The sequence below is a fragment of the Polypterus senegalus genome, chromosome 1 (genome assembly GCF_016835505.1).
Source record: "Polypterus senegalus isolate Bchr_013 chromosome 1, ASM1683550v1, whole genome shotgun sequence".
Taxonomy (NCBI): Eukaryota; Metazoa; Chordata; class Cladistia; order Polypteriformes; family Polypteridae; genus Polypterus; species Polypterus senegalus.
The window spans coordinates 205,705,162-205,719,425 of record NC_053154.1 but is presented as its reverse complement, the minus strand read 5'-3'; the positions used below and the strand labels follow the sequence as shown (position 1 = coordinate 205,719,425).

The 14,264-nt window shown below is 37.3% G+C and overlaps 1 protein-coding gene across 1 annotated transcript in view; it reads left to right on the top strand.

Moving 5' to 3' along the window:
• LOC120538345 (semaphorin-4B-like) overlaps positions 1-12,436 on the top strand; it is a 53,430-nt gene extending 40,994 nt beyond the window's left edge. Inside the window, exons 9-13 of the mRNA XM_039767812.1 lie at positions 1,786-1,927; positions 3,890-4,073; positions 8,490-8,605; positions 10,602-10,747; positions 11,901-12,436. Of these exons, the coding sequence (XP_039623746.1) occupies positions 1,786-1,927; positions 3,890-4,073; positions 8,490-8,605; positions 10,602-10,747; positions 11,901-12,030 (718 nt within the window). The 3' untranslated portion in view covers positions 12,031-12,436. The remainder of the gene's footprint in view (positions 1-1,785; positions 1,928-3,889; positions 4,074-8,489; positions 8,606-10,601; positions 10,748-11,900) is intronic.
• The last annotated feature ends 1,828 nt before the right edge of the window (positions 12,437-14,264 follow it).

Here is a 14,264-nt window from a genome sequence, read left to right as displayed (position 1 = left end):
GCTAACGCAAAACGATTATTGTAGACGTGTATATTTTGCCTGTAGTGTTTGTGGATTTCACTTTCACCAAACAACAAATGTTTTAATTCCTGTGGAAACGCCTCTTCATTGGGAAGCAGCAGTACTTTTCCCTGATGGCAACACAAATTAGATGATCTACAAGTCTCCGACTTAAACTTTAAAGCCTTACAATATCTACATACCTCTGGCAAATCACCTATGTCCATATATTCAATCTCTTTTTGCTGTTCCGTTATTTCACCGAGTAATAATTTCCGCTTGTTTGCGCGAATGCGATCTATACTCTCTTTTTTGACACTTTCGAATCTTAGTACTGTCATATTTTTGAACTTGCTCTGCATGTGTTTTTTTTTTGAGCCTTTCAAATTCCAGTGCTTTCATAATCTGTAACCTGCTCTGCATGTGTACCACGCTAACGTTTTTGAACATCTTTATGAAGTTCTACTATGTCTTTTAGTCTTTGTCTTTTATTTCTGACTTCGTTTGGACCTCCAAGGTTTTCAATTCCACTTGTTCGGACTGATTATTACTTTCCTTGCCTAGGTCACTGTCTCAAGGGAACATGCTTCCAAAGGATGTCAGTATGACGTGACTTGACCGTGTTGTGGGAAGTGAAAGTGTCTTTGCCTCTCTGAAGTGTCTCTCTGTCTCTCTTCAGAAGATCACATCTTGTCGCAATATTTTTTTTATATAATAGAGAGATATGTGAAAACAACAAAAATAATGTTTAAATGAACAAGAAATATGTTTGAGCCAGTAATATAACCCCGTCTAAAGCATAACATGGTTGTCACACTGTAGCAAAAGACTTCATTGCTATACATACAATGGTCACAGTCAGGAAAATCTCATGTGTTCCAGTGGCTCTAATGATGAAAACTCAACACAAATTGGTAACTCTATGACATTGTAGTCAAAACAGTAAAATAAATAAACAATAAGAAATCAAATATGTAAAAAGAACCATAAAAGTCAGAACGCACTAAAAATGAATATTCATAACAAAAACACAACAGGTGTCCATTTGCTTAATTGTTTTTCTACTAGCTATGAATGCCATTGTTTGGGGTGCATCTGCCCACTAATATTTTCATCAGTCATACATAGGGTTATTTGTGGAAGGGGGTTCCACTTACTCATTATATTCTAGACCAGGTCTAAATGATGTTGTATGAAGGTCAACTTGCTTAAGCATTCCTTGACCAACCCTGATTGCTTCGGAGTCTGTCTGCCCATTCATTTTTGCAGCAATCATGACTAATGTTGTTTTGGGGTTTACCCACTCACAGATTTATGGACCAAGCATGAATAAGGTCATACTGTATGAGGGTCTGCTCACATAACTACATTTTTACCCATTCCAAATTCTGTAGTAAGCCTGAATTGCTGCTATGTACTTATGAATGAATTCCCTTTGTTTTTGGTAATATAATTTTGTATGTGTGAAACCACACCATCGTATAAAGCATTCATTATCCTTTAGTGTGAATTTTGCAGAAAACCAGTCCTTAAAGTTAGTGGTGTCGCTAGAGTTGGTGTCATCCAGTACATTAGCCAAACTCGGATTATGCGTTACAATATTTCCCACTATTAATGGTCTCAATTGGTGATTACAGCCTGTGGACATTTGATTGTGCTCGACACTGTTCCGCAACCCCATGACACCACTCCTTATTGTACTGGAGATTTGCCCATCTATGTTTTTCTGAAGCTTCAAAACTTTTTTATTTGCTGATGAACCCCTTCTATTTTGAATTTGCCTAGGCCTGAATCTTTTGGGAAATCTGCTGTCTGTGCTTTCAGAATGAACGACATCAAGGCTGTGTTTACAGGTGGCTACTTGAAATTCAACAAAGATACTCAGCGTTGGGATAGAGAAACTAGACAAGATGTTAGACCAGGAACGGTAAGTGTACAAGAATGAAGAATTGGATAATTGCTATTCATATCTTGGTTTTTGCAATGGCTTCAGCTTTAAATAAAATAATTTGTTTGATGTGTAGTAAAAGCAAAGAAAATGGTGTGTTGTAGAAGTTGATGGATTGAACAATGGCTAAGCTAAGAGTGTTAATGTTTCAAACACCCAGGAAACCCCTGTATGCTCTGTGAAAATCCATTTTCATTATGTCTTTGTTGCTTTTCTCCTGAAGCTTGGGTTTGTTCTCACATCCCTAAGATATACAGTTAAGTTTACTGGAGAAGCTAAATTGGATATGTTAAAACTAATGAGAGTGTCTGTGAGTGTGTGTCCTGTGCCCCTCATTCTTACCTTGTGTCCAGTGCTACTGAGATATGCTGCACCTTCCTGCATCCTTGCAATTGATAAAGCTGATTAAAAAAATTATGGAGAGATGGTTCAAATCCAATCAAATGAAATCTATTTTTATTTCTCACATACAATTAAACACACAGTGCAAATTGTAGTGAAATGCTATTTACAGAAGAAAAATATAATATAGTAAAACTTTGATTATCCATCAGGGGTCAGGACCAAGGCTGTGATGGATAAGGGAAAAGACGTGTAACAGAACAGCTACTTTTAAAAAAATGTACTCACTTCAAACTACCTTTAAAAATATTATCAGTGGTCTCATTCCTGTATTTCAGGCAGCATATTTAGCAACAGAAACTACATAAAAGCTTAAAAGCTAAAAAATGAGATCCATAACATATACAATAATGGAGGATAGGCATTAGAGTTTAAACTCCCTCTAATGACACTTGTTTGCGAAATGGTGTAATAGAGGGCAGGAAACCATAATAGTGAATTTGTAGGGAAGCTTTTATTTTGCATTAGCTCAACAGAAGCTCTTACAAATGTTGCTCTTCCGTAGTGCCTTGTACCAAAAGACAGCTTTTTAATCATTTCAAACAGTTTGTTGTTTTGATAACTTGTTAGTTTAGGTGTTGCAAAAATGCATCCATTAGTCATTTACTCTTATGTATCAAGATATTAACAAAGATTTCTTTTGACCTTAATTATGCTTATAAAGTATCAGTAGGTTATTAATTTCTGTACAGTGTGGCATATTACAAGCCTATGATACACTTGTAAAATCTGTTATGAATATGAAGAATTCACATGTCTTATACTGAAATATCCAATGTGAAAAGAAATATGTCTCACTTAAGCTACTTGTGACCATTCCAAAGTGAAGTTAATTTAGTGGGTCACATTGCACAGATGAATAACCATGTTACTGGTATTTTTTAGATATTATTAAGACCAAAAGTAGCCTTTGTAAGGTCTTGTCATACAGTAACAATGAGAAATTAAAGCATTTGTGCAGTACATAAAGAGTTACCGCTGATTTTTATCTGATAGTATTATTCAGTACATCGGCACGGTGGCAGAGTGGTAGCACTGCTGCCTCACAGTTAGGAGACCTGGGTTCGCTTCCTGGGTCCTCCCTGCGTGGAGTTTGCTTGTTCTCCCTGGGTTTCCTCTGGGTGCTCCGGTTTCCTCCGACAGTCCAAAGACATGCAGGTTAGGTGGATTGGCGATCCTAAATTGTCCCTAGTGTGTGGGCTGGCACCCTGGCTGGGGTTTGTTTCCTGCCTTGTGCCCTGTGTTGGCTGGGATTGGCTCCAGCAGAATCATGTGACCCTGTAGTTAGGATATAGCAGGATGGATATTCAGTACATCAAATCATTCACTTGATTTTTTTTTTTTTTTTGAATATGCTTAAGTGTGACTGTTTGCGTGAGTGGGCCTGATATCCATTAGTTGACTGAGAATTGTTTCCTGTCCTGTGTCTTGTGCTTCTGGGTTAGGTATAGCCTGCCTAGGACTATAAATTAAATGAAGTAGGCTTGAGAATGTTAAGTTATGTTGGAAAGTTGCTGAAACGTTCTGTCATGTCCATAGTGTGAACAGAAGACAGATAATACGATCTTCGAACTAAAGGATATATATCTGATGGACTCCTTTATTCGTCCAGTAGGACATAAGCCAATTTTGGAGTCTTATGAGCATCTCTACAAAAAAATCACAGTGCAGAGGGTCAAAGCAGCAAACATGAAGACCTACATAATTTTATTCCTTCTGACTGGTAAGAAAAAAACAAGACTAATATAAGATGATCTCTATGAGCTCTTAACAGAGATAACACAGCAACAGGAACACTTTTGAACCCCTTGTGCAGTGCATGAGAAAATGGAGCTGCACCCTATTACTGAATAACTTAATTATGCCTCAACCCTGTAATGACCCTAGAGATCCTCGCTGGTTGCACATTTTCTTCACAAATAATCTGTTAATCAGATTCTAATCTGTGAAACAAATTGAATTCAGTTCTGCAGGCACAAGGCGATCATTGACAGTCTTTAAAATCGTGTGGTGCAGATTTGGAGGAAGCTGAACTCACCACAGGGGGCCAGTGAGAAACAAAGAGATAATGAAAAATTGTGGGAGTAACCCATTTATAATCACCAACATTTCACATTTCAGTTCAACTGGCAAAGATATTTTTAGTGGTTTAACCCATGCATTCACTGATAAACAAAGTTGAGATATTGATGTTGTTTTGTTATTTTTTTAATGCACAAGGTGACACGAAGAATTCTTATTGTTAATATCTAGTGTGAGCATATTTCATCCAAAACCACAAAACAGTAGCAAATTGGGAAAGAAACAGCCAGAGGACGGACCTCTTTTTAAAATATAATTAAGCAGGATTACTAAATGGGTAATAGATCATGCTTTCCTTAAACTGATGATGTACAATTAATCTATAATGTAAAATCTACCAATATGTCTTATGGATGAGGACTGTACTGAAAGTACTGAGCATACTAAGTTTGCATTTCAGTTAAAATAATGAGAATGGGAAAACACAGTATGTAAGTTAAATTTACCAATCTTAGTTTATTTCTCTACAAAGTCCTCATTCCCTTTATTCCACCAGTTCCCATTATTTGTGGTAGAACTCTGTTCCAATCATGACTACAATCCTTTTTCCATTTCTCACAATTTACTGTACCTCCCTCTTTCAGCCAAATACACAATTGATTTATTTTATTTGTTGCTCTCTGTATCATTGGCATGAGACCACTACAGGGCTGATTTGTGACACCGGTGTTTCCATATTCACTCCAAAATGGACTTAATAACATTTAATAATCAATTTCCTGAAAGTATGGAAGGCATTTGGACAACAAACTACTATTGTGTATCTATTGCATGCTATGGCAGTAAAGAGTTTAAATAAACTACACATACAGTGGATTCAGAAAGTATTCAGACCCTTTCACTTTCTGTGTACTGTATTGTTTTTTAGATTCAATTTTAAATTAATATATTTGCCACTTTTGCCTATCAATTTACACTCAATAACCCATAATGACAAAGTGAAAATATGTTTTTAGAAAGGTCTGCAAATTTATTAAAAATGTAAAACTGTAACCTCTCCTTCATTTAAGTATTCTGACCATTAATTCAGTACTTTGTAGAAGCCACTTTGGCAGCAATTACTGCTTCAGCTCTTCTTGGGTAAGTCTCTAAATAATTTGCACACCCAGATTTAGACTGTTTATCCTGTTCTTCTTGACAGAACCACTCAGGCTCCATTAGACTGGATGGGACACGTCTGTGAACTGCCATCTTCTGGTCTCTCCACACATGTTCTGTGGGGTTTAAGTCTGGGCTTCGGCTGGGCCACTTGGGGACAGTCAGAGACTTGCCCTGAAGCCACTCTAGCATTGTCTTGCCTTTATGCTTCAGGTCATTTTCGTGGATCTGTGCACTCTGGAGCAGGTTTTCTTCAAGAGCTTCTCTATATTTGACTGCATTGATCCTCCCCTCAATTCTGACCAGTCTCCCTGTCTCTTCCTCTGAGCAGCACGTTTAATGCATGATGTTGCCACCACCACGGGTTAAGCGCGCAATGAGCAGTGCCTGGTCTTTGCCAGACACAGTGCTTAAAGTTCTGCCCAAAGAGTTCAGACCTGAGAATCTGTTCCACATTCTCTCAGAGTCCTTTAAACTGTTTTATTCCCTATACTCAAGGGAATAAGCCACTCTTCCAGCCACTCTACCATAAACTCCTTTGATTGATGGAATGCTGCTGATATGGGCATAGTTCTCGTACGTTCTCCCATCTCAGTAGAGGAATTCTGAAGTTCTGTTACAGTGACCACTGTGTTTTTGGTTATCTCCCTGACAAGACCCTCCTTTCCCAGTTTACTCAGTTCGCTTGCACAGTCTAGGAAGAGTCCAGATGGCTCCATATTTCTTCCCTTTCTCAAGTATTGAAGCCACTGTGCTTCTGAGAACACTTGAAGCATTAGAAATGCTTTTATCCTCTTCCCCTGACCTACTGTATACCCCTTCACAACTTGATCACAGAGGTCTACAAAGAGTTCCTTGGACTCCACGGCTTGGTTTTTGACCTGACATGCAGTATGAATTGTGGGACTTTCTAAACGATGTCCAATCAATTCAATTTCTCACAGGTGGATCCCAATCTAGATCTAGAATTGCTTGTGCCACCACCATCTACTCAAAGCACCGTGATGTTCCAACAATGATGGATGGATTAACAGCCAGAAGTCTGTATGACCATCAACATCAAGTGACTCAACTACAAAGAGGACTGTTTCATTTATGTTAGGTAGAATGCCCAGAGGGGACTAGGTGGTCTCATGGCCTGGAACCCCTGGAGATTTTATTTTTCTCTCCAGCTGTCTGGAGTTTTTTTTTTTTGATTTTTCTGTCCACCCTGGTCATCGGTCGTTACTCCTTTTCTATGTTAACTAATGTTGTCTTATTTTAATTTCTTATTTTGTCTTTTATTTTTCTTCATTATGTAAAGCACTTTGAGCTACTTTTTGTATGAAAATGTGCTATATAAATAAATGTTGTTGTAGAAACATCTCAAGAATAATTAAAGCAAACAGGATGTACCTGACCGCAAGTTAAGGAGCCACAGCAAAGGGTCTGAAAAGAAAGATTTCAGTTTTTGATTTTTAATAAATTAGCAAAGCTTTCTGAAAACATCCTTTCACTTGGTCATTATGGGTTATTGAATGTACACTGATAGGCACAAATGGCAAATTCTTCCGTTCAAAATTAAATCTACAACACGAGAAAGTGTGCAAAATGGGAAGGAGTCTAAATAATTTCTGAATCCACTGTAAATAAAAGAAATATATATATATATTTTGTTAAACAAGTATTAGTTCCTAAAATACATTATATATGTATAATTTAAATGTTTGTCTTACCCGAGTCGATGCTCCCTTTGTGAACCATCCATCACTACTTGAATGTCTATCAATATACAGTATTTTGTGAAGCCACTGATCCTGCTACAGGCATGCAGGAGTCCTGACCTGTGCCATTTAATCTGGTTTTCTGAATTATAGGTATTGCATTTGGAGTTGTTAATATTTCTTATTGTAATTTTTGTGATCTGATTGCAACACATTTTTCTTAATGTTTTTCAATGGCTAAAGCAATTTTATCCATTGTTTTACATGGGTGCCACCAAATTGTTCACAGTGCTTACTGCTAGTTATACAACTTCATGGCTGCATGACATGTAACAATGGTGGCAAACTCCGATTGCTATCTCAACATTGGATCCGTTGACAAACAACCATGTGACAGTCTCAAACCAGATAAATGTCCAAAACTGAAGAGTTTTTTAGAGCCAGCTGGGTATCAGTTGACTTGTTTTCTTATTTCTGACTTTGAGCGTGTGGTTATTGGGTCCCCTTGGTTTGTCTATAGGCCATTCTTTTCTCATAGTCACAGCAGGAATCATGCAAATTCATTTGCATTTTTTTAACCAGTGGTTTTTAAACTGAGGGCATAGGCCTGGCAAAGGATGACATTCTTAAAAAAAAAATTAGTTCCACGTTTATAATTATGCTGCTGTTTTTCTTTGATTTTGTCCCGTGGAGTGTGTGACCAGTAACCTGTAATGCAAGGCAAGCATGACACCATTTTGTGCGTGTGAAGGGCCATTGTCCCGTGACACTGTCTCATGACACCATAGAACGTAACATGAGAGTACACTCTGTGTGAAAACTGCTGCTGTTTAGCCGAGTTAAGCCCCCCACCCATGTTGTCAGGCTTGACCAGCATGTGGAGCGAGGTAATCATCTCAGCAGTAACTTTGGTTAAGGGCGGCATTGTCACTTAACATTACATTTAACAGAGGAGAATAATAAAACAAAAAAAGTGTTAGTCTCAAAAATTTTATATACATCCAGTGACTACTTATTTACAGTATATACTTTTTAAAATTTGCGAGAAATACTGCATTGTTGCTAGAAAGGTTGTAGTGGTTAAATGCAATTGTAACAAATGTGAAGAGTGTAATCATCAAGTTTTAATGCAAGTTATAAAGTAAAGCCATTTTAGAGATGCTTATATTTGGAACTAAATCAGACTTTAGCAATGCAACTATTGAGGCAAACAGCTGCTGTGAGAATCACTCAGTTGTTTGTCTTTCTTTCTTTAGAATCAGGTTCTTTACACAAGGTGGTGATGGAGGACGGAGAAATACGCTTCAATGAGACGATCCAGCTGTTCACTGAGCCACAGCCTGTTACAAGCCTCCTACTGTCATCTGAAAAGGCAAGTGGAGAGAAGAGGGTGATGTAATCAAGGTTATTATAGTTAACAAAAACTAAAATTGAAACTGAAACATTTTCGTAAACTGAAATAAAATAATGAACAAAACCAAAACAAAAAACTAAACTGCTAAAGTAGCTGAAAAGACTAACTGAAATAAAATAATAATTAAAAATATTTGCGGTGACAGAGTAAGCTGAATAAGTATGAGGGCGTGTAAAGTGTGTGAAATAGAAAGCGATTTACTGGGTTATATCTGACAGTTCTTCAGGAGCTGATAGTGACAGCATGATAGATTCCAGTGATGATTTTTCTTTCAAAGCTGCTGTTCACTGGATCTCCGGGGCTCAAAAGAGAAGTATTCGATACAGATAATCCCTTACAGAATTCCATTGTGTTCATAAATGAAGGCATGCTAGTTGTAATTCTACTGAGCCCAAGATACAGTATGTAAACAGCAGCACACACCAAGCCAAGTTCCAGGCTGCATATTAGTCCGTTATGATGAGCTGATGCATTTTTTTGCGCTTCTTGTATGTGAAGATGCAATTCATACAGCTGAAGTTGTGCTAGTCAACAAAACCTTTACAGTATGGATAGAAAAATCATGAGTAAAGTTTATTTCTCAGGTGTCTGAGTTTTGTTGACAATAATTCACCTGTCACTTCACCCTGGAGAAAACCTTTTTGAAAATAAAACGGCACTGATTGATGGTTAACATACAAGTTCAACATATTGTTGCTGACCAATCACTTTTGCTTTAAAAATATCGTTTAACAACAAAGCAATATAATACTTGTAAAATTCCTGAGTTGACCATTTCTCTACTGAACCACAGGTATAGGTGAAGAGAGTATGCCAACTGGTGAAAAACTAAACATACTTGTGCACAGTTGTCAAGCAGGTAGTTTACCCGAAACCACTGCAGTAGTACTCAATGTATCCTTACTTCTTAAATGTTAACGTTTTACTGTTTAATAATGTATACACTTCTTATATACAGTATCATTCAAATTCTCTTATGGAAATGTTTTACTGTTTAATAATTTATACGCTTCTTATATGTTCTTCAAATTCTTTTATCAAAATGTTTTACTACTTAATTTATTTTATACATACTACATTTTATTTTTTTCCCTTGGACTCAGCTAGTAACTAATATAAAAGGGCAAAACTGTAATAACCTTGGATGTAATTTTGATGTGCACCCAGTAGATGGCAGGAGAGGATTATTTAGCAACTGTTCCATTGGAAGTATTTATTTACATTGTGCTAATTAGTATTTTAAGAGTATAAAAAAAAGAGATACTGTATTCATATATTCTTTTTAGTTTCTCTACAAGACTGCCAAAATTATAAACTGAAAGATATAGTTTTATTTAAAAAATATTTGCTACACTGGCTTTCGGAATAACAAACACCATCTCATTTCAAATCACAGGTTTTTATGTAGGATCAAAACAGTTTCCAGCAGACAGGTTAAGGCCCCACAGTAGCTCAGTGATTTGGACTGAACAGGCCTCGAAGTGACCATTATTCCCAAATCACTCCACCTCTGATTTGACACGCTCTGATTTTGTCGTCTCTGCTTGTCTTTTTTTTTGACATTGATCCCTCACACTCTGCGATTATTTCTTAATTTTCTAATAAAGACCATCCAATCAGTACAGTGTATCATGTATGATTGGCTGGCACCCCATCCATTGTTGTTTTTTTTGCCTTGCATTCAGTTTCTGTGAGCCAAAAATTGGAAGGTATGGATGATTGAGCGAATAATTTGCAAACATTTAGCATTAGATTCATGCAGATAAAAAATTTTGCAAGAATGGTCAAAACAACATTTGTATTCTTTCCAGCAATTTCTTTCCTTTTTTTTTCTAAGCTTTCTAGTCAGTTCTGACTGTTTTAGTTAGTTTTAAAAAAGAAAATGGGCTCTGTAACCTGTCGGGGTATTCAAAATCTGGTTTATTTTCAAACATATTGATGTGTATTCTTTCAGAGTGCTGTGTTTGTGGGGTCATCAGAAGGCATTTTCCAAATTAATATACATAGTTGTGCCTCCTACCAAAGCTGCATTGACTGTGTACAATCCAAGGACCCATTCTGTGGCTGGGACTTCAAATCTAAAGTGTGCACAACTGGCCAGTAAGTATTAGTAGTCATTACACTGCAGTCCTACACACTTAGGTCAGCCTTTATTTTGCTGAGCACATAGGTTTTTGTTACTAAAGCTTTTTTCACAAGTGTTGTTGAAGAACAAGGCAGAGTGCTCAGAGCAAAAATAAAAGAAAAATCCATGACATCTGCAAAAAAAAAAAAAAGTATAGTGTATCTCAAAATTGCAACTGCTTTGAGGCAAGCAAATAAAGTGCTTTTTGTAAGAGGACCACCAGAGAAAATCCAAAAGAAGACGGAGATGACTATGGTCAACTAATGAGCTGCAAAATAAGACATATTCAACAGGCCCACAGAACTGAAACCGTATCAGTCAAGCACTCTACTACGCACTGGACAGTTTAGGGCCAATGGGGAGTGCCTTTGGTGGGAAGAGGCATGCTATGAGGAAGCTAGCAATAGGTGGGAATATTCTGTATAACATCTACTATTATAGGATCAGCTATAACATACTTTGACTCTCAAGTTATCAGGATGTAGCACTCCTTGAGTTCTTGTGTGCTTTGTGAAACAAATAGCTTGAAAGGTTAGCATATAAGGTATTTTGGTAGGTCGGTAGATAGAGAGTGTGAAATGAACAGCCTCGACACACACAAAAGGGTTTGGGGAAGCCACCCATATATTGTCCTAGGGTGCAAAAGGGTTTTGAAAGCACACTCATGTGCATTGTTTTGAGTCCTGAACTGAACTGCAGGGATGTTGAAATGATGGCGGCTTTAAAGGCGAAAACCGGAAGTCATGTCGTCCATGGCACCAGATCTAGAAATGATGCCATTGATGGTGCGTCTAGTACGTTTTCCTGTATCTGGACTGTAGAGATAACAGAAGTAGGATTAGTGCATCCTGCCACCCTCTGGCCTGGTGGGTAATTACCTCCACTTGGTCCACTCTGCTTCCTCCAACTCGCACATGATAGATAGATAATGTGAAACAAACTACATTAGACAGAATGTGAAAGGTGCTATATAAGATTGACTGATTGAATGTGAAAGGAACTATATTATAGATAGATTGCTATTGCTGCTTCTGACAAATATGGTATAGACATATTTTTAAAGACATTTAAAGTCAGTTTTTTTTATTATTATTATTATTATTAGTTACATGTGTTTTCTTTCCTTAGGGTAGAAACTGTCAAAGACCAAAAGTGCCCTTCTACTGTAGATCCCGCCAAAGGCAGTTCATCTGCTGGAGTGACCTCTTCAAGTTCAATCATGATCTCTCTACTTATACTGTTATCACAGAGACTGTAGAAATAACTCCAGGACAGTCAACTGCAGAATTAGTTAAGATGATGGAATTTGTTCACTTTCTTTGTTTTGGAATTTTGTGGACCTTTAAAAAATGTAATCTAGTCTACCTTGTACAAGGATATGAGATGATGAAAGCACAAAATGAAACAAGTTCATGTCTTCTGTGAAATCTGCCTAGGGACTTATTTTATTGACAAGCGTCTTCCAAATATTCTCAAAATGCACTTTTCACTGTGATCTGTTTTAATTTACTGTTTGATGTCTGATCTACCATTTATTTCTGAAAATTTTATATATGCAGTTAAAGGGCACAATAAGATCCAAAGACCCGAAAAACAAAATTGAGGATTTATACTATTTTGTCTTTTTGTTATTTATGCTTTCATTAAAGAATTTTCACTCAAAATCCTTAGAGATCTTCTACACGCTTTTGCTACAGATATGGCACACAAGACAGTAAGCCTGTAAGGTTAGAAATCCATATGCTTGCCAGCAGTTAAATGATAACTTATTTCCCAACTGTCATAAATTTAATGATGGATAAACCCAGGTTGGATCCCCTGGTGATTTTAATATGCATTTCAGCTAAAAAAATGTATTAGCCAAAGAAATGTTGCGTTAGCAGCAGCACATTTTGTCTGATGCCATCCATCCATCCATTATCCAACCCACTATATCCTAACTACAGTGTCATGGGGGTCTGCTGGAGCCAATCCCAGCCAAAACAGGGTGCAAGGCAGGAAACAAAACCCCGGGCAGGGCGCACACACACACACCAAGCACATACTAGGGACAATTTAGGATCGCCAATGCACCTAACCTTCATGTCTTTGGACTGTGGGAGGAAACCCACGCAGACACGGGGAGAACATGCAAACTCCACGCAGGGTCTCCTAACTGTGAGGCAGCAGTGCTACCTACTGTGCCACTGTGCCGCCCTTGTCTGATGCTTAAATTCCAAATGGGCATACTGTAAGTGACTGGCTCATTATTGCTTCTTCCCAGCATATGATAAAAAAATATTTCAGGCAAAGCATTTATATAATTTTATTATTATGAATGATATCATTTTGTTAAAGCAATTTTCAAATTCCATAACAAATAATGACTTCTAATTTTGCTTAAAAGTTGTTATGGGGAAAAACAGTATCTTCAGATGAGTTTTTCATTTTAGTATTAAATTGATAAGAAATTAAGAAATGAAAATTGAGTGTAAGTTAAAACACATCTGACATTTTAAAAGGGCATCTGCTAGTGTAATCTATGTAAAGGATGGCTGTGTCATACTTGCTCAGTTCTTACAAAGTGTAAATTAACCCTGTTGGTTTTTTTTTTTTTTTTTGATTGACATAAATATGTAAAATGTGACATAACTCCATATTTAATCAAGACACAAGTCAAAGAATTTAGGTTGAAAAAACAGCCTACACCCACCTTCAACTTTGTGCTGAGTAGGCAGGCATAAGGCCTCCTGGGGATTGTCGCTAGATTAAAATAAGTGGCAAGGTCAATTTTATAAAGCATCAAATTGTTTTAAGAAAATGAATCTTCAAGAGGTCGGGCAGCTCCAGTAGCATGTTAAATGTAAATTAATATAGTGTTGCTACCCATTTTAATGAAGAAAACAACTTTCTCAGGTCTGGCTCTTCTCATTGCTGCCAGTTCAGCTACCCATTGGAAGCTCAGTTAACAACCAAAGACAACTTTTTCACTATTAAAAGCATCTTCCAAAATACAAGATTTTTGTCTTTACATTGTCTCCTTATATTTCTACATAAATGACAATGAGGATGACGGAGGTTTGTGTAGCTCCAGGTATGAACTGGAATCTATATTTTAGCAAAGACACAAAAAAATCTAAACCATTTGAGCTGATATTACCAGTATGAGTATTGCATCTCATTGTAGGGGAGAGTCTTGACCTCCACATTTTGGCCACTCTGAACTGCAGGGCATATGCCAGTAGGGTGGGGATTTTGGTTGAGGCATCTTCCAAACCTGAGGTGCATTAATCTGTCTATTTCCTAATGAGACTCACTCATCTTGAATGCAAGGTTTACCACAGTGTGGTATAGTAGGTAGAAAGGCTGAGATGTAGAATTTGTACAGCTGTTCAGTTTCCAGCCTTAACACCCGCTAGGTGGAGATCTTCTCCATGTTCTTCTCAGTATCTAATGATTTTTTCTACAACTCACATACATCCTAGTAGGCCACTTACTGTAGCAAGTTTATGT